The sequence below is a fragment of the Aythya ferina genome, assembly GCF_964211825.1.
Source record: "Aythya ferina genome assembly, chromosome: 24".
Taxonomy (NCBI): domain Eukaryota; kingdom Metazoa; phylum Chordata; class Aves; order Anseriformes; family Anatidae; genus Aythya; species Aythya ferina.
The window spans coordinates 4,259,378-4,284,253 of NC_140322.1; the positions used below are offsets into that span (position 1 = coordinate 4,259,378).

Here is a 24,876-nt window from a genome sequence, read left to right on the forward strand (position 1 = left end):
CTGTTGCTCTGGTTGTGTTTTAATGGCTCCTGTTGGAGGGGGTTGGGGGTTCACAGGTCTCTGCTCCCCAGGAGCAGGGGACGTCGTGAGGTGGAGGGGACCCCACAGGGATCACCGGGTCCAACTCCTGGCTCCACACAGCACCACCCCGAAACCAGACCCTGTGTCTGAGAGCATTGTCCAAATGTTTCCTGAGCTCCAGCAGGCTTGGGGCTGTGCCCACATCCCTGGGCAGCCTGTGCCAGTGCCCGACCACCTCTATGTGCAGACCCTTTCCCTCACCCCCAGCCTGACCCTGCCCTGTCCCAGCTCCATGCCGTCCCCTCGGGTCCTGTCGCTGTCCCCAGGGAGCAGAGCTCAGCGCCTGCCCCTCTGCTCCCCTCCTGAGGGAGCTGCAGGGCGCCATGAGGCCTCCCCTCAGCCTGCTCTGCTTGGGGCTGAACTTTTGCCTTAAAAGTCAGTCAAATAAACTCTCTGAGGCTCACTTTGGGTTTTAGGAAGCAGGCGTTCTTTAATTGTGGCACCAGACACATGGGATCATCCCACCCAGTGTGTGCACCCAGTTATCTAGGCTACAGCAGTTACATACAATCAAACCATGCACATCCAGCAGGTTTCCAATAACCAACACATTCATACAGTTTCCCGTAACATTAAAATACGTAAATGGCCCTGACGCGTGCACAATCGTTCCCACTGGTGTTTTTTTGGGGGGAATCTGGTGATCGTCAGTGGTCTCCCTCACAGTGTTTGCTGCATGAACCCAGGTCTTATGCATGCTGGGGCTGTCTCGTTCTTTTTTATCTCATTCCAGTTTGGGCGTGCACACTAAATGAAGTGATTTCTCCTCAGCAAGAGCGCTCAGGCGTTGGGACGGGTTGCCCAGGGAGGTGGTGGAGTCCCCGTCCCTGGGGGTGTTCAGGGAGAGGTTGGACGTGGTGCTGGGGGACAGGGGCAGGGGGTGGGGGGGGTTCCATGACCCCAATCCCCCTCAGCCCCTTCCCGCCTTCCCACTGCGCATGCTCCCCCTCCCGCTGCGCCCGGCCCCTTTCCCGCCAAAACTCCTTTTGCACACGAGCCGCTCGGCCCTCCCTCTTGCCCTCCGCGCATGCGCGCCCAGGCCCCGCCCCCGGCCGCTCTATAAATACCGCCGCGCGCAGCCCCTCGTTCTCTTTCCGCGGCGGTGGGCAGCGTTTGCAGAAGGTGAGCGGAGCGCGGCGCGGCCTTACCTTCATCTCTCTTTTTTTTTTTCCATACTATTTTTTTTTCTCATTTCTTGTCTTTTTCCTATTCTCCTTGCTGTGCCGTATGGAGCCGGTGACCTTCATGAGGGCTGCGGAGGGCGGCGCTGCTCGCAGCCAGCCCCGGGCCCACCACGGCCTACCTGCGCCGAGCGGCCTGAGGGGAGGGGGATACCCCGAGGGGGGGGGCAGCGCCGCCTCTCACCGCCTTCTCTCCCTTCCCACAGGTTCGTTCCTGATGCTCGGGCCGGTGTCGCCCAGTTTGCTCCACCAGTGAGTGTCTCCCTGGGTCTGGGGGGTCATAAGGGGGTGTGGGGAGGCCGGGAGGAATTAAGGGGGTGTGGGGGGGCTGGTGGTGGGTATAAGGGTGTGGGGGGGCAGACCCCAACGTGGACATCCGGAGAAGTAGCTCTCTCATGGCTCTGTCCGTGTGGCGCACGGGAGCGTAGGCCCTCGGGCCTGTGACGTACAGTCCCCTTCCACGACGTTGGAGAACAAGCCGGGCCTCGAGTCTGCAGCCTGCATATTCCTACTGCTTCTCTGAGCCCTCGGGCCGTTACAGAGGAGATAAACCATGCAGGAAACAAATTACACAGGGGGGCTTTAGTCGGGGGCATGGGGAGACGGGGGGTGCAGTTTGGACAGTTTCAGCAATTATTTAACGCCTTTTCTTTGTTGTTTCAGTTGAAAAGTTCGATGTTTGTGGAGCACTGCTTTGGAAGGTGAGTGATTCTGAACAAATGTGTAGTTACCTTGTCATCTTGATAGCTTCCCCTTTAAAAAAGCTTTAAGTACTTGTTTTTAACTGGCTTATGTAAGTTGAAATGGATCAGGGGTTTGAAGTAATGAAATGCCAATAGTGTTTAACAGATGTTAATGGATGCTTATACATACAGTTATATATACAATATAGATGATGTTTAACACCAAAAGTTTAGTTTGTGAGTTCCTTAGATCCTGAGCTTTTGTTGGACTGATAAGAGGCCTGCTCCTAAATATTAGAAAGACGGGGAAAAACTGATGAAGTAAAGGTGAATGATGGGGCTTAATTGGCTTCTGAGGCCTTACTGCTCTGTAAACTGCAAAGTCATGGAGGCCCTGGCTTAGGCGCTTGCCCTTGTGAAACCTGACCTGGTTCAGCCATTTTGTCATCTCAGCCTCATCTGAACAAGAACAATCCGTGTGCACTCATCAGACTCCCATGTTAATCACTCCCAAAGCAGACTTCTTGCGTTTTTTACCCCTGGGAAGGACGTGTCAGTAATGTGGGTGCTGAAGCACTGGGCTTTTATTGGGTAGAAGGGAAATGGAAGGCACGTGGTTTGCTTAACGAGGGCTGGGGACATGTGGCTGTACTGTCCCTGGTCATGTCTGTGATGGGCTAGCAAAATGGATTGTGCTTCCTGCCAGGTTATAAGTAGGAAAATCCACGTGGGACACAAGTAATAAGCTTTCTTGATTTTTTTTCTTCTTGTTGCAGACAGTGATAAAGGCTTGTGAGTTGAGTGAGTGCCACCAACAGCAGCCTGCGTACCCAGTGAGGGTGAGGTGAGTGTGCCCCAAGCACAGCTCCAGCCCAAATGCTGAGCAGAGGTGGTGGCAGGGGTTCGGTCCCTGCAGGGGGTACAGTCTGAGCCTCTGCAGGGTTCAGAGCGGGCTGGAAATGGGAGAAAGTGCCTACATGTGGTGACCTCAGACTATGTGCTTCGTGCTGGGGGCCTGCAGTGACCTCCAGATCACCCAGAGGCCATGGGGGGCTGTGTGGCTGCTGTGTGAGGTGGCATGTGAAGGAAAGCAGGGGCTGAACCCCTGTGGGCAAGCTGCACCCTGAGGAACATGTGTGAAGAGCTGGGGGCTCTGGTGGGTTGCCATGCCTCATCTACACCAGTGGGGGGGAGCACGTGGCTGAGCACCACCTCCTGTCCTACGCCTGAAAAGGAGCCCAAGAAGAGAAGTGAGGCACTGGGAGCTGTTGTGGCTGTGGGGGAGGCTGCCTGGTGCTGGGGAAGGGGGTGAGAGCCGGAGCATGGTGTGGAGGTGGTGTACAGCTGGTGGGCTGTGTCCATCTGGGAAGTTTGGGGTTTCTGTGTTCTGGGACCTGTGATGCTGTGCCTGACAAATAAAGATCTTTGAAATGGTGTTGTGTGGCTGTTCTCTCTGGTATGACTGCTAGCCCTTGGTTTGCTCTCTGAATGGAGCTCAGAAAACCCCAAGGAAACATTCCCAATTCCGTGTTGCTGTGGGGTTGGGTTCCACCCCCTTGGGTGGGTGCAGCCTGCCCTCTGCTCCTGGGACTGGGAGGCTCAACGTGACCAGCACTGGGTGTACTGGTGCAGACCCCAATAGTGAAAGTTCAGTAACTTCAGAGCCCTCAGGAGTCTGGGGGTGGGGGTCTGGGGGCTGTACCTCTGGCTTTAGGGTTAGATTAGGATTTGGTTAAAGTTAAACATACTCAGGTGTTTCTCCCCTCTGTTAAGTGAAGGACTTAGAGCTGCTTTAATTCCTGGTGGACCTGTGAACACCTCGGGAGCTTTAACCCTGCCTGTAAGTAGCTGCTAGTGCTGGCCCCAGGGCAGGGGCTGGGGGGGGGCTCGGAAACGTGTTAAAAGTGGGGAGGAGAAAGCGAGGGGGTGTCGGGGGCTGGGCAGCAAATTCCATGGAGGAAAAGTGAAAGTGAGACTTTGGGGGGAACGCTGAGCTGGGGAGGCTGAGCGAGTTGTGGTGCTCGCTTTGGGGAAAGAATTGGCTAAAACGGGGCTGAAAATTGCTCTGGGGGCTGGGGCCAGCGGCTTTTTCTATTTGAGGGGGGGGCTGCTGGGCCCCTGGCCGTGTTCCTGATCGCTCATGGGGCAAAGAACGGAGCTGGAGGGGCTTGTGGGAAGCCCCCCAGTGGCGTTCATTGCCTGGGGGGGGGGGGCAACCCCCTTGCTGTGGGGCTCCCCCCCCCCAAAAAAAAAAAACAAAATCACCCCGCGTGGGGGGGATGCTCCAGGTCCCTCCCGCACCGCCCCAGCCCCTCGTTGGGGGGGGTGCAGCCGCCCCGGGGCTCCCCCACGTCCATACCCGGCCCCCCCCAGCAGCCACCACCAGAGGGCGCCGGTGCCCCCCCCCATGTCCCCGGTGTCCCCCCCCCGGGGCCTTCCCCGCGCATGCTCGGGGCCGGGAGCGCGGCGGCGGCGGCGGAGGTGGGAGCGCGGCCACGGGGCTGGGGGCACCGGGGGGGCACCGGGGAGGGGGGTGGGAAAGGGAAAGGGGATGGGCACCGAGGGGGGGGGCCGGGGGTCGCTGCTCTTCCCGGTGGGGAGCAGTTTGGGGCCCCCCCCGGCTCGGTGTTGGGCTGGGGAAGGCCGGGGAGGAAGCGGAGGGGGGTGGTGGGGAAGGACGGAGGGACGGACAGGGGGCGGGCGGGAGATTCAAACGGGGATTAGTGGGGAAGGGGCTGGGGGGGGGCACAGGGGGTGCCACCAGTCCCTGGTTTCTCCCTGGGGTGGCCGCGGAGGGGTTTGGTGGGGAGGGCAGAGCGCGCTCGGGGCACGTGGGGGAGGAAACGTGCAAGGAAAACAAAAAATGGGGAGGGTACAACCCGGGGGGGGTCGGTGCCCAAATCCTCACCCTCAGCCCCACAGGGGATGGAGGCTGCAGCAATCGCGGGGTGCCCCGGGGGGAAAAATCCCGGCTGGGTGACCCCCCAACAGTGCCTTTGTCTGTTCAGGTCTCAGCCACCATGCCGGGAAAACGCGGCGCAAAGAAAAGCCCCGTGCCACAGGACGAGTCTCCTGCCAAGAAAAAGCTTAAAGGTACGAAAACTCCCCCAAAAACTCCCCCGGGAGGCCCCTAAATTCCCTGCGGGGCTGTGCTGGAGGGGTGTCCCCCCCCCGCAGCACGCCCCATGGCTCCTTTCTGCCCTCCCCCGCAGTCAGCCACCCGTCCCACCGCACGCAGCCCGGCCTGGTGCTGTCGCTGGGGCAGGGGGACGTCGGGCAGCTGGGGCTGGGCGAGGGCGTGATGGAGAGGAAGAAGCCGGCCCTGGTGCAGCTGCCGGAGCTGATCGTGCAGGCGGAGGCAGGAGGGATGCACACCGTGTGCCTCAGCGAGACGGGCAAGGTGAGAGCGGTGTTAGGGCTGGTGGGGAAGGGGCAGCGCGGGGACGCAGGGGGGAGGCTGAGCTGTGACCCCACAACAGCTCGGGGACGTCCTCGTGTCCTGGAGTGAGGTCAGGATCAGACCCTGCTCCGTCCCCGTGATGCTGCGGGGTGGCACCTTGCAGGGCTCCCCTGCTGCAGCTCCTGGATGGTGTCTGTGCCACCGACCTCAAAGATTTTGGGGTGCAGAGGGAGGAGTCGGCCTGGGGGGGCTGCGTCCCCTGGCTTCATGCACGTCCTGTTAAATTCTGCATCCCTTCCTGACCGGGTCACCCTGCAGATCTACACCTTTGGCTGCAACGACGAAGGCGCCCTCGGGCGCGACACCTCGGCAGAAGGCTCTGAGACCACTCCGGGGCTGGTGGAGCTGCAGGAGAAGGTGGTGCAGGTCTCGGCGGGGGACAGCCACACAGCAGCGCTGACGGATGATGGCAGGGTTTTTGTCTGGGGCTCATTCCGGGTACGTCGATTTCTTAGGAAAGCATTGGAAGCCCTGCGGGGGGTTGCTGGGCTGCTTCAGTGACTCATTTGGGCGTGTGTGTGTCTCCTCCCGCAGGATAACAACGGGGTGATCGGCCTGCTGGAGCCTATGAAGACGAGCTCTGTCCCTGTGCTCCTCCAGCTCAGCTCACCTGTTGTTAAAATTGTCTCAGGTGAGCCAGGTCCTGGGTGTGTGTGGGTCAGGCTGCTGGATGAGGCTGTTTGAGCCTTGGCTGGCGGGTGAGGGTCCAGAGGGTCCGTGCCCTTTTTCCTGGGTACAAGGGTCTGCTTGCTCCCCTATGGCTCCTGAGTGAGCAGACCTCGTGTCTCTGCCAGCCCCAGTGGTGTTTTTCAGTCAGGTTGGGTCAAATATTAACATGTTTTACAGTTTAGCTGTACAGTTAGCTTACAGTTGGTCTGAAATGCTTTATGGTTAGTGCCCTGACTGTCACCCCGTGTGGTTGGGGCACTCACCCTCTCTGGCTTTTCCCTGGCAGAGCAGCCAGGGAATTCATCCGTGGCCCAGCTGAGGTTGGGGGTGCCTCTAAACCATCCCAGTGAAAGTTCTGTGCAGTTTCAAATGGAAAAATGGGATCAGCAAACCCCATTGAATTCTAGAAAGATTGGACAGCCGGGGTTTTGCTGTGACCCCTGGGTCTTGCTGGGGTCCCTGGGGATCTGGACGGTTATTGCTGCTCACTCACCTCCCGTGTCTCCCCGCAGGGAATGACCACTTGGTGATGCTGACGATGGACGGCGACCTGTTCACGTGCGGCTGCGGCGAGCAGGGCCAGCTGGGGAGAGTGCCGGAGCTCTTCGCCAACCGAGGAGGGCGGAAGGGGCTGCGTGAGTGGCTCAGGGACACTCGTGGCTGCGGGGAGCGGGCTGCGTGCTTGGGCTCCAACACTGAGCTTTGCTGAGGAGCAGAGACCCACACACCCACCCCAGCCCTTCCCCAGCAGCTCAGGGGCTTGTTTGTAAATCAGTTGCTTGAGTTGGGTGATCAAAGGGGTGATGAAAAGGGTGCAGAGCGTTAGTTCTCATCCCACGCCTCGTTTCTCGTCCCCAGAGCGCCTGCTGGTCCCGCAGCGTGTCCCTGTCAGAGGCAGAGGCAACAAAGGCAAGATGCGCTTCCAGGACGCCTTCTGTGGGGCTTACTTCACCTTTGCTGTCACGCAGGAAGGGCACATCTACGGGTTCGGCCTCTCCAACTACCACCAGCTGGGTGAGTTTGCTTGGTCCCTCCAGATCTGCTGCCTTCTTGGTGGCTTTGGTGGGGATCCAGAACTCCTTGAACCCACCCTGTGCTCCCAGCGCCCAGTTTAGGACAAACTGGAGCTGGAAATGGGTGGGGGGATCACCCTGCATAGCTCTGGGTTTAATTCCCAGCCCTCAGCCCATGGATTTGAACAGAAATGCTCAAACCTTCAGTGCTGGGACTGGGGGAACTGGGCTGTGAGTGGGGTGAGCCCCAGGGGGACTGCTCAGTGCCGGTGCCTGGCCTGGGCTGTCCGTGCCCCTGTTCCTGACGTGCCGGGGTTTGTGCGTCCTGCCCCGCAGGCACCCAGGGCACCGAGCCCTGCTTCTCCCCGCAGAACCTGACGTCCTTCAAGAACTCCACCAAGTCCTGGCTCGGTTTCTCCGGCGGGCAGCACCACACCGTCTGCGTGGACTCGGAGGGTGAGCCCCAGTGGGGTCGGGGGGGCTGGGAGCACTGAGCACTGCAGGGCTCCCGTGGGGAGGTGTTGGGGTGCGGGGGAGACGCTGATTCCCTCTGATTCCCTCTGAGTCCCTGACACCAGGGCAGCGTGGCTGTGGTGTCTGTGTGAGCCATGAAGGGGCCGTTGGGCTCTTCCAGAAGCACAATCCAGTTGGAAAAGTTTTATGGATTTGAGGCAAAGAGCTGGGGTGATGACAGGAACCTATGTAGGGTCCTGTACCCCACTGGGCAGCTGGGGGGCCCCAAGTTGGGATCTGGGGTGTGCTGCGGGACCGGGCAGGGAGGAGCGGTGCTCCCAGCTCCTCTGGGATCAGCTCTGGGGGAGGAAAAGCCCTCCTGCAGCAGGCTTCCCTCCGCTTGGAGTCACCTCCTGCACATCTCTCCTGCTCCAGGTAAAGCCTACAGCCTGGGCCGGGCCGAGTACGGCCGCTTAGGCCTCGGGGAAGGGGCAGAAGAGAAGAGCACACCCACCGTCATCCCCGACCTCCCCAGCATCTCCTCCGTGGCGTGCGGCGCGTCGGTCGGCTACGCTGTCAGCAGTGACGGTGAGTGGCAGGCACCCCCTGCCCACGGAGCGCTGCCCACCCCTCCTCTGCCCCTCCTGGGGGGCTGCCCAAACACCTCAACCCCCCCCGGGGCTTCATCACGGGCTGCTGGGGCAGGATTTGGGCCAGGTCCCAGCGCTCGCAGCCCCTGCCAAGCACCCAGCCCGCGGGAGCAGAGCAGCAGCTGCTCAAATATTTTTGTGGGCACTTGGCAGCAGGGTTTGGGGAAGAGTGTTGACCCGGGAGGGGGTGGCTGAGCTGCTGGTCCCTTCTCCAAGCTGTGAACTCGGCTGCTGCGAGAGCTCTTTGTGCTCTGGTTATGCACTGGCTTGGCTGGAGCACGTGCAGCCCACAGCTGTGGGAAGGATTTGCCTGCACGAACAGGCGGTGTGTTGATGGATGGGGGGGGAAACCTGGCTTAGAAGCAGGCTGCGTGATGAAAAACTGCTTTGAGGGAGGCCAAAATACCTCAAAATTCCTCCCTTCTCTGCTTCTTACCCCTGCCTGCTTCTCTGGCACCTTCGATTTCCCCTTGCTTGGGGATTTCGGAGCTTTGCCCAGAACCCAAACTCATCTCTCCTCTGTTTCAGGACGAGCGTTTGCCTGGGGCATGGGCACCAACTACCAGCTGGGCACCGGGGAGGAGGACGACGTCTGGAGCCCCGTGCAGATGACGGGCAAGCAGCTGGAGAACCGCGTGGTCCTGGCCGTGTCCAGCGGAGGCCAACACACTGTCTTGCTGGTCAAGGACAAGGAGCAGAGTTGATGAAGCGGCTGCAGCACAGCGGGGTCGCGGGGCCCGCGCACACACCCACCTTCTGCCCTTGGCCCCTTTTTGGGAGGCTGGTTCCCAGCTCTGCTCTCTCGCAGACCACGTCAGGGAAGGCAGGAGGGCTCCTGGAGCCGGGCCCCGAGGTGTCCTGGCGGTGTGCGCGTGGCTGGAGCAGGGGTCTGCAGGGATGCTCGTGTTTTCTGTCTGCAAGTGTCTGTCTTCCCATGGTACCAGGTGCTCTGCCAGCTCCTCCAGTTCAGCTCGGTCCTAACCTGCTCTCAGTGCAGTGACTAGATGGGTTTTCCACCTTTTTTTTTTATTTTTTCCTGGCCCAGCAAAGCTGAGTGCCTTGTGCTTCGCTGCACAGAAGGTTTGGGCAGCCGGCTTCCTGAGTTTCCCTTGCTCCAACGTCCCCAGGTGCTCCCCCCACCCCCTTCACCTGAACATCTTTTACCTCTGTGCCCAGGTCTCTCCTGTTACAGATCTGTCTGCTGTCGCCCACCAAAGCCCCCTGGGCTTGTTAGGGTGATGTCTCAGCCCAGCAGAAACATTCCTGTGCAGGAGGGAGCTCTCCTTTTGTTTCCCTCTCACACACACTTCTTGCAGTGGCGCAGAGGTGCTGAGGGTTGGATTCCTGTGCCCCACGCTGGGTTTTGCAGCGTGGGGAGGGGGACGGCAGCTGGGTGCTGCCAGGGACACGAGGAGCAGGTGCTGCGAGTGGGACTCCTGCTGCTGGAGAAGGTGGGCTGCTCCCAACCACCTCCACTTCTGAGTCCGAGCCAAAATCCCCCCAGAAGCGAGGCCAGGAGCAGGATCAAACATTTCCAACCTCCCTCCCTCCATCTCTTTTCTACAATCTCTTCCACTCTTGCTCTTTGCTCCCGTCACCTTGGGAAGCCCAGCAAAGCCGATGCCACGGAGGGGACTCAGTTTTTCTAATTTTCTCTTTAATTTTCTCCTCCACCTGGCGAGGAAGGAGCTTCCTTTGCTGTTAAGGCCTCGCTGAGAAGACAGAAACCAAACCCAGCTATGCACCTAATCCCTGCAGACTGCGGGACTCTCCCCGTTGTCCCTGGTTCTTGCTCCAGCTGGTCTAGCTCCCTGTGCCCGACCTGCCTCGGTTTTTCTTTTTGTGCTGCCTTCCAGGTACCTGGACTGAGGGGGGGGCTCCGAGGAGAGATTTTAGGTGTTAGAGCGAGAGGGGGAGGCGGTGGGTGTGTGTGCGGGGCAGGGGGGTGGGACTGGGCGTTGTACAATGGCTTAGGTCGAATTTTTTTAAAGCAAATGTAAAGTATTTTGGTTGATTGAGGAAGAGAGGAAAAAAAAAAAAAAAAGTAATCTTTTAATGTTTGGAATAAACTGAGTTTTGATAAACCCCGGGCTTTCCCCTCGGTGTGGGGGTGGGCAGCACCTCCTCGGGCACAGCGCTCGGTGCCGAGGGGCTGAGGTTTGGGGTCTGCGCGTGGCCAGGGCTGGGTGCGGGTGGCCAGGGCGCTTTCCATGGGTGCGGGGACACCCTTGGGTGCTGCCTGCACCGGTGCCTGTGCCCGGGTGCAGTTTGGGGACGCGGCCGCAGGATGGCAGCAGGAGGAGGCGCTGGGGACGGCAGGGCGCAGGGAAGCGGGGCGAGGAGGGGAAGGGTCCTGGGGGTCCTGCTCGCCCCATCGCAGCAGGGGACGGCTGTGGGGTGGGGGCCAGCCCCATCCTGCCCCCAACACCACCGGGGAGCTCGGGCTCACTGGTGGGAGCACATTTACACTGCAGACAGTGTCGAGGCACTGTGACCGCATCCTGGAGCCTCTGGTGTCTGTTCCTCGTTAACCAGTTTGGGAGCAGGTTCCTTAATGAGCCTCCAGCCGGGGATTTGGGTTTGGGCACGTGGTTGGTTGGGTAATGAGGAGCTGGGCTCCGGGCAGCCCCAGCTCTGCTGCTCCTGCATGTTTTAGGCTTGCTTTGAGATGCATTTGGGGATGATTTGGGCATGCAGCTGGAGAGGGGAACTGAGCAGAAGGGAAAAAAAAAAAAAAAAAAAGGAAAAACAAAGAAATTAGAAAAAAAGGAAAAAAAAGAAAAACCATCCCACTAAAGAGCTGTGCTTGGTGGCCACGGTGCTGGGCTCACAAACAGCTCCTTTATTTTCCGTGTAAGCGTGACGTTGGGATGTGGACCCGGGGAGCATCTTTTTTTGCCCATTCCCTGTAACTCACCATCCGTGTGGGCTGAGCCTTGGGCACGTGCCCACCACAACCTGATGCTGCTCCCCGGGACCCTCGCCCCCGCTCCAACCCCTCCACACCCCATAGGGAAATCTCTCCGGGGCCTGATTCCTGGGGACAAGCTCCACATTAATGCCTGTTACTCCAAAACCAGCGTGGCTATTTTTACACCCCTTCCAGGGAAAACAAACCAGCTCCCCCCCCCTTCCCTTTGCAGCCCTTTTCCTGCGCCCACCAGCGGCGCCGTGACGCAGGGCTCTGAATTTGGGCAGCTCCGGTGCGCTGTGCGTCTGCACGCGCCTCGCTCCGACCTATTTAGAGCTAATGAGTGCGGGGAGCCTTAATCCTGCGAGACGTGGGGATCCTCTGGCGGCGCGTGGACGGGGTGATGCTGACAAGCTGCCTCGGCCGCGGGGGCTGCGGGAGCGGCTGCTCGCTCCGCTGCATCTCCAGCCCTGGCGGGGTTGGGGCTGGTTTGGGATTAAATGGCTTTGGGGGCTGGGTTTGGGGGCTGGGGGTGAGGTGGGGGGCTCGGGGCAGTTCTTGGGGGGTGTGAGCGCCTCCTGAAGAGGGTAGGGCCTCTGTAAAGGTGATGGCTCGTTCAAAACTCCGTGGAAAGCATCTTTAGGAAGAACAAAAGGTAAGGGCTTGAGCTCAGCCCGTTGCTGAGCCCCTGCTCCCATTTTGGGCCAGTTTTTGCAGCATGGCACCATCCCACACCTGCCCCCCAGCCTCATCCCCAGCCGGGAGCTGCTGCAGTTGGTTGGGAACAAAACCCCAGCACCCACCCGCCCCACCTGTGGGAGCAGAAACCATCCCCTCGTGGGTGAGGAGCCCGCTGGAGCTCTGCAGAGCTCGTTGGCTTTCCAAGAAAGAGGGGGGAACGTGGCTGGGGAGAACAATCGCACAAACAGCGGAGATTAAAATTATCAGCCTCGATGAATCAGCTCGCATTGTCTTGGGAGCCGGAGTGACGCTTCGAGGGGAAGTTGCTCCAAATTTGGGGCAGGATGAAGCCCCTGCGGACGGGGGTGGGAAGGAAAACAACCGGGGAAAGGGAAACGTCTCATTAACGTGGCTCTGCGCTGGCAGGTCCATGGAGGGAGGACGGGGGCGTTTTGGGGATGAGGAGGAGGAATTTGGGCCCACAGCAGCTGTGGGGTGCACGGCTGGGGCTTTCTGCACTGCTGGGAGATGGCTTTTGTCACCTTCCCCGTGGCTCACGCTTCAGGAGCTGGGGCCAGAAGGAGCCCGGTGCTGCCTTCACCACTCACCAGAGCAACTCAACATCCCCAGCAAAACGCTCCCAGGTCAGATGCCACAGCAGGGGCAGAGCCTTTGCAGCACGGGGGGGTGACAGCAGGAGCGGGGCCTCGGGGACAGCACCCAGTGGCCGTGCCCAGCTGCCCTGCGATGTGTGGGGGCCACCGAGCCCCCCAGCACCCAGCTCCCCCTGCCTGATCCTCACCACCAGCGGCTTGCACAGGTCCCGTGCTCCCCATCCTCGTGCGCCGTGGTTCGGTGTGTGCAAGAAGTGCTTGGCGTACGGGAAAAAATACGATCGTGATGTGGGTTTGGGGCTTCCAGCATCTGCGGAGGATGAGCGCTGCGAGGCTCCCTGGGCTCGTTGTGTGCGCTGAGCGCTTGTTGTGCTGCTGTTGTTCTGGTTGCTTGCTCGGATGCAGAGCAGCTACCTGTGCAGCGCTCCCCAGGGACCCCCGGGAGGGAGGCATGTCTGCCTGCAAGGCGGTCTGGGGGCTGCTGAGTTGATTTCTTGTCCTCCTTTTCCTGCCTTGAAGAGGAAATGAGCTTTAATTAGTGCAAAGTTTCCTGCTGGCGTCCTTTTGGGAGACCCGAGTGGCCTTTGGCAGCTTTTGCACAGCCCCACACACACCGGGGCTCTGCGCTTTCTCTCTCCAAGCCCTAACCCTAATTATGACCCCCACCCAACACCTACGTTGCCAAATCCTCCCATCAAACAGCGCTCACAATGGGAGCCTTTTCTCCCTGGGCTCTGGGAGCTGGCTAATTAAACTGCCTTGTGCAACATCGTCAGACCTTATAGAGGAGTCTGCAGCCGAACTAGAGGGCTGGGCATCTGCCCCACCTGGTCCCACTGGTAAGGGCCTCGCTGAGCAGGAGCGTGGGCAGCACATCCCAGTACATCCCAGTATAACAGGGCTGGGCACTGGAGTGCGCTGGGTCTGTGCTGCCAGTGCAGGGCTCAGCTGCTTTTTAGCTTTGGCGTGAAGGCACGAGTGGAGCAGGGTACGTAACTGAGAGGAGGGGAGGGAATTTAAAAAAAAAAAAAAAAAAAAAAGCCCTGGTAATTATTCACGGCGGGTTGTTTTTTGCTTTTTAAATGATAAATCACAAGTCAAGAAGCATCTCTTCAGGCCTGAGAGCCTCAGCACATCCCAGGCTGCTCTGCGGAAAGGGTGGTGGAAGATATCTCCGTGTCCTCGCCACGACAGGCAGACTTAGTCATTTCCTTATGCATAATAATGCAATTATGAAGTCAGTCTAGACCCGTGGTGCAGACAAAGAAACTGGCGGCTGCGTAATTAATCACACGTGTAAGAATCAAGCGCGTTACATTAGGGTTCATTATTTTGTGGAGTGATTAAAAAAGAGGAATGTTCTCTGCAGCAGCAAATGTCTTCTAGGATTGCAAATGTGTTCCCTGAAACTCTCTGTGAGGTGTGTGTGAGCAGGGGCTGCGTGGCAGCGCGGTTGGCACCACCTTGTTCCCGGGGCTGTGAAATTGCTGGAGCTGGTGCTGGGCTCATTTTCTGAGGGTCCTGGATGAATGGGACCAGGCTCCCCCTCCTGCCTGCCCCCTGGTTCCTCACATCAGCATTTTGACCTTCACAACTTTCCCTTTCCCTGGCTAAGGTCCCAGGGATGCTGTGCTCCAGCCCCATCGCAGCACTTCCCAAGGTGCCGTGCCAGGAGCGATAATCACCCTAAAACCCAAAGTCTCATTAAGCGGCAGGAGAGTTACAGGCTCCAACGCCCCTTTCCGTTGCATCTGCACTAAATCCTCATTTGCATTTAAATTACAAATGTCATTTGGGCCAGGCTTTGAGCGGCTGGGCTATTAAACTCAAACTGTATCTTGATGACCTGCGGCGGAGCCGCCTCGAGCGCCGCTGGTTTGGTGCGGAGCAGGGCTGCGTTCACCCAGCATGGGAGAGGTTGTCAGACCTTGAAGGTGGAACTGCAGCGATGCCTCGGTTCGGAGCAGGACAGAGGATACTGCTCACTCTGTATGGGACTTTTCCTTTGGGATTGGGGCATTGGCCCTGCGCTCCCTCAAAAGAAAAATCCTGCTTTGTTTGAGCTTGGCAGCCTGGGTGGGAGATTCGGGGTGTGGATTCATCTCTGGGAAGCTGTTGTATGAGCCCCCTCGAGTGTTGTCTCATTTACGCTTGCCTTCCACCACTGGAGATGAAAGAATTGGGGTGAGCACCCCGCTCTGCCCCCCAGGTGCTGGTTTTCCTCCCCACAAGTGTACCACGGGGAGCACAGCCCCTCCCCGACCACCAAACCCCCCAAAACGCATCCCTGCTCATTTTCAGCATCCGAGAATCAAAGGAGAGCTGGAACCTCTCGTCTCTCTCTTTTTTATTATTTAGAAAGCACGGATCCTATACAGCAATGCCAGCAAATCACAAGGACTGGGGGCGGTGGCTCAAGCAGGTCGAGGTCCGGGCAGGGGACCCGGCACCGTCCCTGCCCCGCGGCTGGGGCAGAGGGGATGGGGCTGGGGGGCGCGGAGCCGCTTCAGTTCCGTGCACCTACAGAGAGAGGTGTTCAGGTACAGGGCTATGTATAAGCACACAGAGTGCCCTCCGAGCACCCAGCGGGGGCAGGATTGGGCCCCACTTTCTCGGGCTGCTTTTTGGGCAGGCGTCACTGCGAGGAGAAGCAGGGTCAGCCCGCGGGTGCCTGCAGGGCGCTGCTGAGAGGTGCAGCTGGTTGGTGCTCCGGGTCTGTGTCACTCCCAAGGCTCACGTGCAGCATTTGCCATCAGTGGTCCCTTTTCCCCACGGGTGTTCCTTTTTATTCAGCAAAACCTAAACTGAGAAAAGCCACGACCCCTCTGCAGCTGCCTGACTGCAGGAGTTGGGGCATTGTGGGGAACCTTCGCTAATCAGGGACAAAACCTTGGCACACATCAAGCTATCAACAAATTCACACCAACAACCTCTGCCTTTCCCTGTAAGCATCTGGGGTTTTCAGCTCCCAGCTCCTGGGGTGGAAACGGGGTTAAGTTTTTCCTCCACCTTCCATTTCTCCTCGTGCTCCTGCACCGCCCTGCTCTTGCTGCGTCCTGGCTCCAGCTCTGCCAGAGCGTGGGTGAGTTTAAAAAGTAATGACCACGAGCCTTTTAACCTGCTTTAAGGCCATCGCAGCGTGTTTTCCAGCAGGCTGAGTTTGGCAGGGCTCCCCAGATGGGAAGAAAGCCCCGTGGGGTGGGAAATGGTTCCCCTGCATGGTCACCTCCCCATGACACAGCACCCAGAGTCTCGTCCCTGTTTAGCCACTGCTGCCTTGGGAACTCTGCTCTTGGCACTGGTGTCTCCAGGGGACACCGAGGCACTGGCTATGGTGGTGTGGGGTCATCTGATTTTTTGGGAGTATCCCCAAATTGAGCTCTCAAGTCAGATTTTAGCCTTATCCTGGAGTTTACGCTGAGATGCCCATTCTGTGGGGCAACCCCCCCTGCAGGGAATCCCCCTCCTGCAGGGACCTCAGCACAAAGCAGCTCCACACCAGGAGCCTTTTTCACCAGATGGGGCTGCGGCTTCTTCCCCCAAGGGGGAAGGAGGTGGAGAGCTGAATTTGGCAATCTGCAACTGCTTCTGGACAGCTCAGCATCTCCTCTCATGGAGCCGAGGCTCACCCTTGTGGGATGTGTGAGAGCCTTTTCCTCAGGCAGGGAGGGATGCGTGGCAGAGGAGACGGATTGCTTGCGTGCCCCAGAGAGCCTTGATCTCAGATCCAAATGGGCAATTCTGCCCCATTTGGTCCTTTGAAAAAACAAATTTGCATCGGCTGCCTCGTCGGCTCTGCCTTCCAAACGGGGAGGCTGCAATTTGCACCAGCTCTGCAGCAAGGTAAGGCTGGTACGGGGAGGTAATGGCCTTCATTAGGCTAAATTGATGCAACTGGAAAAAAACAGAGCCACCAGCCAGCCTCTCCTTCCAGCCCACGAGCCCCAGGTGCAGCCGGGTGCTCGTCTGCTTCCTCCAGCAGCATCAATTTGCCCAATAAAAGCTATTACCGCTCCTCATGAGCCCCGTCCTTTGTGGGCCGTTTGACCTCATGGGCGCAGACGTGGCTGCGGGAAGGTGAGAGGAAGGAAGGGTTGCAGCTCCCAGGGACCTGTCTGTAAGCATTTAGCAGTGGAAATGCAGTCCAGAGCCCCCGGGGCCAGCACCACCACAGGATGTGTGCCCCTCGAGCTGCTGCTGGGAGAGCGGGACGGAGATCCGGGTGAGTGCCGAGCATGAAATGGCAAAATCTCTGCTTCTGGTCAGTCCTGGGGTTAATTTTCAGCACAGTGAAGGCAGGTGGCAAATCCTAAACTCTGCCTTGTGTATCTGTGGGTTTATAAACTGCCGGGGAGTTTATAAGGGCCGGGGAGGACGAGGGGCTGGATGTGCCACGCTCCCCAGCTGCGCGCCGGCACCGCTCATCCATCCTAATCGTATTAGCGCTGCGAGAAACTCCCACGAATTGCTCCTGTAATGAAATCTTTCTTGGGCTTAATGTCTTTGGAGGCTGACGGAGGAAGAGCAGTACCCTGTCACCCTGCTGGATGCGGGGCTGGGGAGTTTGGCCCTGGTGTGTGGCAGCAGGGGACGTGTTCCCCTCCAGCCCCTGGTGGTGTCGGCATCGTGTCCGTGTGCAGGGCTGCCCTGGCTGCTCTTGGAGATCTCAGAATAATACAGCAATAATATTAACTGTCAACAGTCATCCTCCAGGGCCAGTTCTAGTTCAGGGGACTCCAGTAAACCAGTGGCCACCAGTGGATTTTCCTTTGGCCATTCCCACTGGCTGGTGATGGCAGAAAGAAATCCCGAATGCTTCCAGGCACACAGCGGATGGCTCCTTGCTGCTCAGTGAGTCCCCGTTCCCCCATCTTGGGTTAAAATAAATTCTTTGCGGCCAAATGCTTTCAGTCTCGGTGGCATCGAGCGACGCCGGGGCCAGCACGCTGCTACAGCTCCGTGGTGGTCACCTGGGTCACTTCGGAGCGCAGCTCGTCCCCCCCGCCGCCCCGCCACCGGCTGCCCACGGCTAGTCATGCCGGCTTGGTGCGGGCCTCGGAGGGGGTGCAGGTGGAGACCTGCTCCCGCACGGTGTTCCGGGCTCGGGAGAAGCTGTTCTGCTCCACGCGGGCTCGGAAGGGCAGGCAGAACTCTCGGAAACACCTCTTGAAGTTTTCATCCAGGAAAGCGTAAAGGACGGGGTTGAGGCTGCTGTTGGTGTAGCCCAGGGCGATGCAGAAATGCAGGCTGGCCACCACGTAGGGGTTCTTCTTGTCTATGTCCACCAGCGTCCAGACGATGACGAAGATGTGGATGGGCGTCCAGCAGATGATGAAGGCTGCCACGACCACCAGCACCATGCGCGTGATGCGCCGCAGGTTGCGGTCCTTCTCCTTGGAGCCCGAGAGGAGGCGGACGCTCTTCAGGCGCAGGATCATCAGCCCGTAGCAGATGGTGATGACCAGGATGGGGACCATGAAGGCGAAGATGAAGACGCAGATCTTGGTCACGGTGTCCCAGTAGATGGGAGGATCGGGAAACTGCAGGGTGCACAGCACCATCCCATCTGCGGGAGAGAGAACGATGTCAAAGAGGGGTTAAAAAGGAGAGCAGACAGTGTCTGCTGGGAATAGTCTGCTTCAGCTGCTGTGAGCATCTCCATCCTTGGTAAAAACACAAGGAGATGTGTGCCAACGTGCCAGCTCATCGCAGAGATTCCCCAGGAGCTGTGCCACCAGCCCTTGGGGTGCCCAAAGGATGCAGCAGGTACCAGGGACCCGTTCCCTGCAGAGCCTCCCGAGCCATCCCCACATTGTCACCTCCCAACCACAGCACTGGACATGTCCCCGTGCCACCTGCTGGAACCTGTCCCCTTCCTCAGGCTGCTCAGAGCTTTCCTAGCAGCCAGGGTCTGGCCCCACCGAACAGGAGCTGCTGAGCGTGGTGTGGGCCAGCCAGGGACTTTGCAATAAATCCTGGGCATGGGCTTAGGCACTTGATTTGCACCCCAGAAGCGGGAGCTGAGGAGAGGCACTGGGGGGACTGGAGGTGGGGACGGGGCAGGACAGCTTCTGGGGCTGTTTCCAACCCTTTTTCCCATTTCCCAGGCAAGCTGGGAAGTGACACCATGACAATTTTCCATGGTCCCATGGAGGGGTGACCTTCACTGAGCTCAAACCGGGGATGGGACCAGGTGGCTTGGGTTTGCCGGGACAGATGGCCCAGGAGGGGACCTTTCCCCAAAGCCACTTGCCTTTCGACTTGGTGACCGCCATGACCATGATGGGCACCCCGATGACGGAGGAGAGCACCCAGATGCAGACGTTGATGATCTTGGCCTTGGCCGGCGTGCGGAAATCCAAAGCCTTGACCGGGTGGCACACGGCGACGTAGCGGTCCACGCTCATCATGGTGAGGGTGAAGATGCTGGTGAACATGTTGTAGTAGTCAATGGAGAGCACCACCTTGCAGAGCAGCTCCCCGAAGGGCCACGTCTCCATCAGGTACTTGGCGCTCTGGAAGGGCAGCGTGCTGGTGGCCAGCGCGTCCGCCAGGGCCAGGTTGAAGATGTAGATGTTGGTGGCCGTCTTCATCTTGGTGTACCTGCGGTGGCAGAGACGGGAGCTTACAGGGGGTCGGGGCTGGCTCGTAAGGCTTGGGTGTGCACTCAGTGCTCTTAAGGATGAGATGTTGCCATCCACCCATCCCAAAAGCTTTAGAAACCACAAATATTTTTTGTTTTAATTTCCCATTGAGTTTCGAGGGGTTAAAAAGTATTGCTGAGCAAATGTGCCCATTTTGGGAAGGGTGAGGGACTCGCTGCTGTGTTGGGTGAAGCCAAGTGGAACCCTTCCCATGCAAGCCATTACCTGGCCAGGGAGTTGACAGGAGTTAAAAAAAATAAAAATAAAAATACATAAAAAAAAAAAAAATCTGGATAGCTTTTCAGAGAAGTCTCTTTTCCAATTAAATCGATTTACTCCATTTCCCTGAATCAGTTGCACAATGTCCTTTACCTCCCGAAACCTCCTTTATCTGATTTTCCACCCAGTAAATCGTGATTATCTAGCTTGTTTCCCTGTTGAGTTTACTTGCAGAAATTGGATCGATTACCCCCGGAAACAGGCCATCTGGAAGCAGCTCCACGAGCCCGGCTGGAGCTGCTTGGTGGGAGCTTTTTGGGGGAAGCCTGGCTGCGTCGGGCTGTGCCCGGCCGGGCAATGCGGGGCCGTTCGCTGCCTGCACCCTTTGCTGGATGCCAGCCCTGGTCCTCCTCACACCATGGTAGGAGAAACACCTGGAGCTGGGTGCCAAGACCAGAAGGTCCCCAAAATCTGGAGGTCCCCGGGGGTCAATGCACTGGGGCTGGGTCGGGGCAGCTCACTGGGAGCCCCCCCAGTTGCCTGTGGGGTGCTGGGGTCAGGGCTGTGCCAGCGGCTCCAGCCCTTCCCGGGGGTTCCCTTGCAGCGAGCCCCGTGGCTCGGAGCATCCTCCGCAGCCCCCAGCTCATTTAGATGCAGCCTAATTAATTAACAAAAGTGTTGGCCTGGATGCCAGCTTCTCTGTGCTTGGGTGCCCTGCCTGCAGCGGGCACGGGGGGGGCGGTCTGAGAGCAAGGGGGGGCTGCGGCACTGCAGCGACCCCGGAGCGAATTTGGATCTGGTGTGCAGGGAGGAGATGGTGCTGGGTGAGTGTCAGGCTTAGCTTGTAGAAAGATCCCGCCGTGTGTTTTGGGTGCGTAGAGCAAATTGGGGAGGCATTTGGGGGGGGGGGGGGGGGAAGGGCTCCATCTCCTTTGGATGCTGCTCGGCTGGAGAGCAGCACACCGGCTCGCTGCGTGGAGGATCAGCAGGGCTTTGGTTTGCCCTGCTGGGGGGGGCTCTGTATCCTCTGTAACATCCCGACCCAGGGCTCTTCCCCATGCTCCATCCCCACAGCTCAGCAGGGTGAGGGGAGCCCATCGGGGGGGCTGTGGGCTCCCAGTTCTGCTCCCCATGGAGCCAGGAGCTGCAGGAGTGGATCTGGTGGAAAATAGCAGCAAGCACGTGTGGCCGCTGGCCCCTCGCCCAAGGGGGGAGAACATCTGATTTGAATTTCTTTTTTAAACACAACGTGAATTTGAAATTTCCTTGAAAAGTCCTGTTCAGTATTATTTCCCGGGGTCTTTTTTTTGTGTGTCTGTGTGTCTGAATGCATCTTTCCGCAAACTTTCATTCCAGGTTAAACAAAAACCTGAGCATTTTTGTCGTCATCAGGTGGGGTTTTTTTTTGGCTCACCTAGGCTAAAAATAGCCGTTTCAGGTAGATTCGCACTTCTTTGATCTCTGCTTTCTGCGTGAAGTGGAAAATCCATTGTGGGTGCCGTGCTCTGCCAGGCGCATTCAGCAGCGCTGGGTCAGCGCTTCTGCAGCCCGCTGCCAGCTGTGCCAGGGCCACAACCCCCTCCCCAGCCACATGGGGCTGTGCTGGTGAGGCAAAGCAGCAAAGGGGGGGGGCTCAAAAGGACCCCAGAGCTGGGATTTGGGGATAGGATTCAGCCTGGGACCCACAGGGGGGTCCACTGTGGTGCCCCCTCCCTGGGCTGCCCACGACACGGCTGCTCCAGGCAGAGCGCGGTGCTGCCTTGCAGCCTCCTGTGCTGATGGAGCTCCTGGGGCTGCCAAACCCATCGCAATTAAGCGAGTGCCTTGATTGGGAAGTTAGGCACTTGAAAGCAGCAATCTGGAAGGGCTGGAGGGAGAGAGGAGGCTTGTGTGAGGCACGAGGGGCTGAAGCAGCAGCCGTACCGCAGGAGCGAGCCAGTGTCTGCGCTCCTGGACTCCCCCCAAGCTCCCCAAACCTCTCCAAACACCCAAGTAAAAGAAACCGCTTGCAAAACTCCTGGAGCTGCCAAAAGCCCCCACTTTGGGCTGAAAGAGCCTGGTTTTAGGAAGCCTGTGCCCGGAAAAGGGATGCTCTGGCAGCGGGCACGGGAAGCTGTCGTCCGCTCTGGGCACTCGCACGCCTGAGTGTGCAGCTGCCAGTGACGTCCAGGGGTATTTTTAAAAGCCCTGACAATGCGCTGCTAATTGCACGGCGATTGCTGTCAGAGGGTGCTGGGGAGGCTGGGTGCTGGCTCTGAGCTCGTGTTTTGGCTGCCCTGGGCAAGAAGCAGTTTGATTTTTTGGCTGGGCTGGGTCCTTGGGGTGTGCAGTGGGGTAGAGGGAAGGAGAGGGGTCTGATCCCAAGCCATGCTGGGATCCCAGTCTCATCCCATCTGATCCCGATCCTATCTTATGGCCTGATCCTGCAGGACAGTGGGTGGGCTTCAGCAGGGGAACACAGACCTGGACAAAACCCCCCAAAGAGGGAGCAACTCTGCTCACGTAGCGAGTTGCTCCATCCTTCCTCTGCTCTCTGTTGCACGCACACAAATGTCCAGGACCTCTGAGACCTTTCAATTTTGGGAGCCCAAGCGCCCACCTCGGCTTTCAGAAAAGGGCTCTCATGCAGATGAACCCCTCAGAAACCCCACGAGGGCCCAGGCACGCGAGCAGCAGCCGGGGGGCTTGGAGGATGGCGATGGTTCATCCCCTCGGAGTCGCCCTGAACTGCAGCGTCAGCTGCCGGGGCGGCGAGCGGGGGGGCAGAAACCATGGAGATGGGGTCCCTACGTGAGTCAGGCTCCGTGAGCAGCGTGCAGCAATCAGGTTACTTAGCGAGTTAAATGACAGAGGATGGTGTTTGCACATTAAAGGCTTCTCCGTTTGCAGACGCCTTCCCTCCCCTCCAGCGGGCTGGAGGGGGTCTAACGGCACGCATCCTTCACCCTGACACCGGCCGTGCCGTGTGTGCCTGCAACAATTACTGTAATTTGCTTTATCTGGCCAGGGATGATTTTAGTGGATGAAAAATCCCTTCCGGGGCCAGGTTCCCAGCTCTCCGTCCTCCCTTCCCACCTCAGGGGCTGCAAAGAGGCAGCGGAGGCGCCCGAGGAGCTGGTGGGAGCTGGCTTTGTTCCGCAGGTGAGGATGCTCTGCACCTCCTGTGGCTCGCCTGCGTGCTGAGCCTGCTCGCTGCCGGCCCTCCTCATCCCTCCTCGATCCCAGAGCTGTTCCTCTTAGTTTTGTACGGGGTTTGGAGAGTGGGTCCCTGCTGCATGCCTGATTTCAGGGTGGGAACCTGCCCAGGAGCCAGGTGCTGACTTGGTGCAATGGTGGTTGTGTGCTGGGGGGGGCAGGAAATGGGGAAAAATGGGGAATTTCCTGCCAGCCCCGGTGGTCTTGTGGTTATTGTTCCTTATAAACTGCAGCCAGGGCTGCGTTAACCCCTGGTACCCAGGCAGGATCAGTGCGGGGCCGTTCCCCAGCAGGGAGGGAAGGGGTGCGCGGGGCCCTTGGTGCGCTCCTGGCTTTTCCCTGGGGTCCCCCCTGGCCAGCGGTGCCCCCCGTGCTCCCTAGGAGATTGCTGATGGAGTAAGAGTGTCTGGATCCGGCCCCGAGCAGCTCCTCTTGGACAAAGAGGTGTGGGCAGGGGATTTGGCACCGGGGTGGGGCTGTGGTTGAGGTGGGGGCAGCGTCCGAGTGCGTCCCCCCCAAACACCGGCTCCCACGTCCCCCGTGCAGCTTTGTGCACGCGCCGTGGTTCTGCCTCTCGCACGGCATCGGGCACACGCACGGCTCCCCCTCACCCGGGCACCCCACGCACGCGTGTGCACTCACACGTGCTCCTGACACACGTCACACACGTCCCTGCCGGGCACACCCAGCTCGGTGCTACCTGGGCGGGGGGGCGAGCCACGCAGGCAGCACCCGGGGCACACCCACCCTCACCCGGGGCACGCTCATACCCTGTGCACACCCCTGGTGCACGCTCACTCCCCATGCACACTCACTCCTGGTTCTCTCACACGTGGTGCACACCCAGCCCTGCTGCACCCTTGCTCCTGTGGCCATCCCTTTCACCGTGCACACTCACTCTTGGTGCACACTCGCTCCTGGTGCATGCACACCCCCGGTGCACACTCACTCTCCATGCACGCTCACTCCTGCTGCTCTCACACATGGTGCACACCCAGCCGTGGTGCACCCTTGCTCCTGTGGCCATCCCTTTCACCGTGCACACTCACTCCTGCTGCTCTCACATGTGGTGCACACTCGCTCCTGTGGCCATCCCTTTCACCGTGCACACTCACTCCTGGTGCACACTCACCCCTGCTACACGCACACCCCTGTTGCACACTCACTCCTGGTGCACGCGCACCCCCGGTGCACGCTGCCCCCCCCGGCACCCTCGCCCGCCCCCTGCTCTCACCGGACGATGCCGTACATGACCAGGACGTTGCCCAGCAGCCCCACCACGCACACCACGGAGTACAGCGCCGTGATGACGATGGCGATGAGGATGGAGGTGGCGTCCTTGGCCCGCGGCTGCCCCGTGCCGTTGCCTCCGGGGCCGGGGAGGGGGACCCAGGCGGTGCCGTTGACCCAGGCCGTGGCCGGCTCCGTGGGGAGCTCCGTGGGCAGCTCCATGGCCCACGGGCGACCGCGGCCGCGCCGTGCCCGCTGCGCGCATCCGAGCGCCGCGGCTTCGAGCCCCGCTCCCGGCGAGCGCCGCCGCCTCCCGCAGCCGCGCGGCGGCCGGGGGCTGCCTATAAACGGCCCCGAGCCACGTGGGGACGGGGGCGGGCAGGGCCGACCCCCCCCCGCATCCTCCCCCCCTCTGCACGGCTCCTGCCTGCATCCCTACACCACCCCCCCGACCCCGCCTCTGTCCCTGCTCCTTCCATCCCGGTGCTTGTGACACCCCCTCGGTTCTTGCGTGTCCCCCCCCGGTCCCTGTTACACCCCCCCAGTTCTTGTCCCCCCCCCTCCCGGTCCTTGCTCTCCCCCCAGTCCTTGCTGCCCCCCTCTGGGTCCTTTCCCCCCCCCACCGCGATCCATGCTCCCCCCCATCCCTCTCCTTGTTGCACCCCCCCCAGTTCTTGCTGCCCCCCCCCGTTCCTTTCGTTCACCCGCCCGGTTTTGCCCCCCCCACCCAGATCCCTGCCACCCCCCGGGGCTGGGGGGCAGCGGGTGCTGTGCGACCTGCGGGGCTGCTTCAGTTTTCCTTTGTTTGGAAGACAGCAAAGGGGGGGGGGCTCCCTTATCCCCCCCCCCCCCATCTTCCCTTCCCCTGTTTTCTGAGAAATGAGTGGTTTGGGGGATGCTGCAGGGCGATTTGGGAGGGGTGCAGCGGGGTGGGGGCTTGGGGGAGGCTGAGGGTGGGACTTGGAGGATGCTACGGGGCAGATTTGGGTGGGGGGTGCTGGAAGGTGGGGGGCAAAGGTCTGCAAAGCAGGGGGCAGGAGCTTTGTGCTTCCTTTTGGCTCGGGGGGGGGCTGCAGGACGTGGAGGGAAAGCCTGGTACCGCCGGCAGCTGCTCCAGCCCCGGGGATGGGTTCTCATTCTGGGTGGCTCTCCGCGAGCACAAAGCACCAGCGGTGCCAAAGCTTCCCCAAAA

General features: G+C 59.6%; 2 protein-coding genes and 1 long non-coding RNA gene across 7 annotated transcripts; 2 read left to right on the plus strand and 1 right to left on the minus strand.

Annotated features, from left to right (window-relative positions):
- The first annotated feature begins 1,147 nt into the window (after positions 1-1,147).
- Positions 1,148-10,274, plus strand: RCC1 (regulator of chromosome condensation 1). 5 transcript variants are annotated; one of them, XM_084496905.1, is made up of 14 exons: positions 1,148-1,203; positions 1,469-1,514; positions 1,926-1,963; positions 2,722-2,789; positions 3,719-3,785; positions 4,954-5,038; positions 5,158-5,345; positions 5,664-5,843; positions 5,940-6,036; positions 6,587-6,709; positions 6,933-7,088; positions 7,424-7,543; positions 7,976-8,128; positions 8,719-10,274. In XM_084496905.1, exons 6-14 carry the CDS (start codon positions 4,966-4,968, stop codon positions 8,892-8,894), a joined length of 1,266 nt encoding a protein of 421 aa, XP_084353031.1. In that variant the 5' UTR covers positions 1,148-1,203; positions 1,469-1,514; positions 1,926-1,963; positions 2,722-2,789; positions 3,719-3,785; positions 4,954-4,965; the 3' UTR covers positions 8,895-10,274. The 5 variants fall into 5 exon arrangements, with proteins under 5 accessions (XP_084353031.1, XP_084353030.1, XP_084353032.1 ...); XM_084496904.1 differs by lacking the exon at positions 1,148-1,203 and having other exon boundaries at positions 1,403-1,514; XM_084496906.1 differs by lacking the exon at positions 1,148-1,203 and having other exon boundaries at positions 1,403-1,514; positions 3,724-3,785.
- Positions 10,275-14,728: 4,454 nt separating this feature from the next.
- OPRD1 (opioid receptor delta 1) lies at positions 14,729-23,906 on the minus strand (the record flags this gene model as incomplete). The annotated part of the gene is made up of 3 exons (XM_084497316.1): positions 14,729-17,962; positions 18,650-18,999; positions 23,689-23,906. 3 exons carry the CDS (start codon positions 23,904-23,906, stop codon positions 17,430-17,432), a joined length of 1,101 nt encoding a protein of 366 aa, XP_084353442.1. The 3' UTR covers positions 14,729-17,429.
- On the plus strand, positions 17,110-19,464 carry LOC311423388. Its single transcript, XR_014685695.1, has 2 exons — positions 17,110-17,247; positions 17,685-19,464. It is a non-coding gene; the product is annotated as an uncharacterized lncRNA (long non-coding RNA).
- Positions 23,907-24,876: the final 970 nt, after the last annotated feature.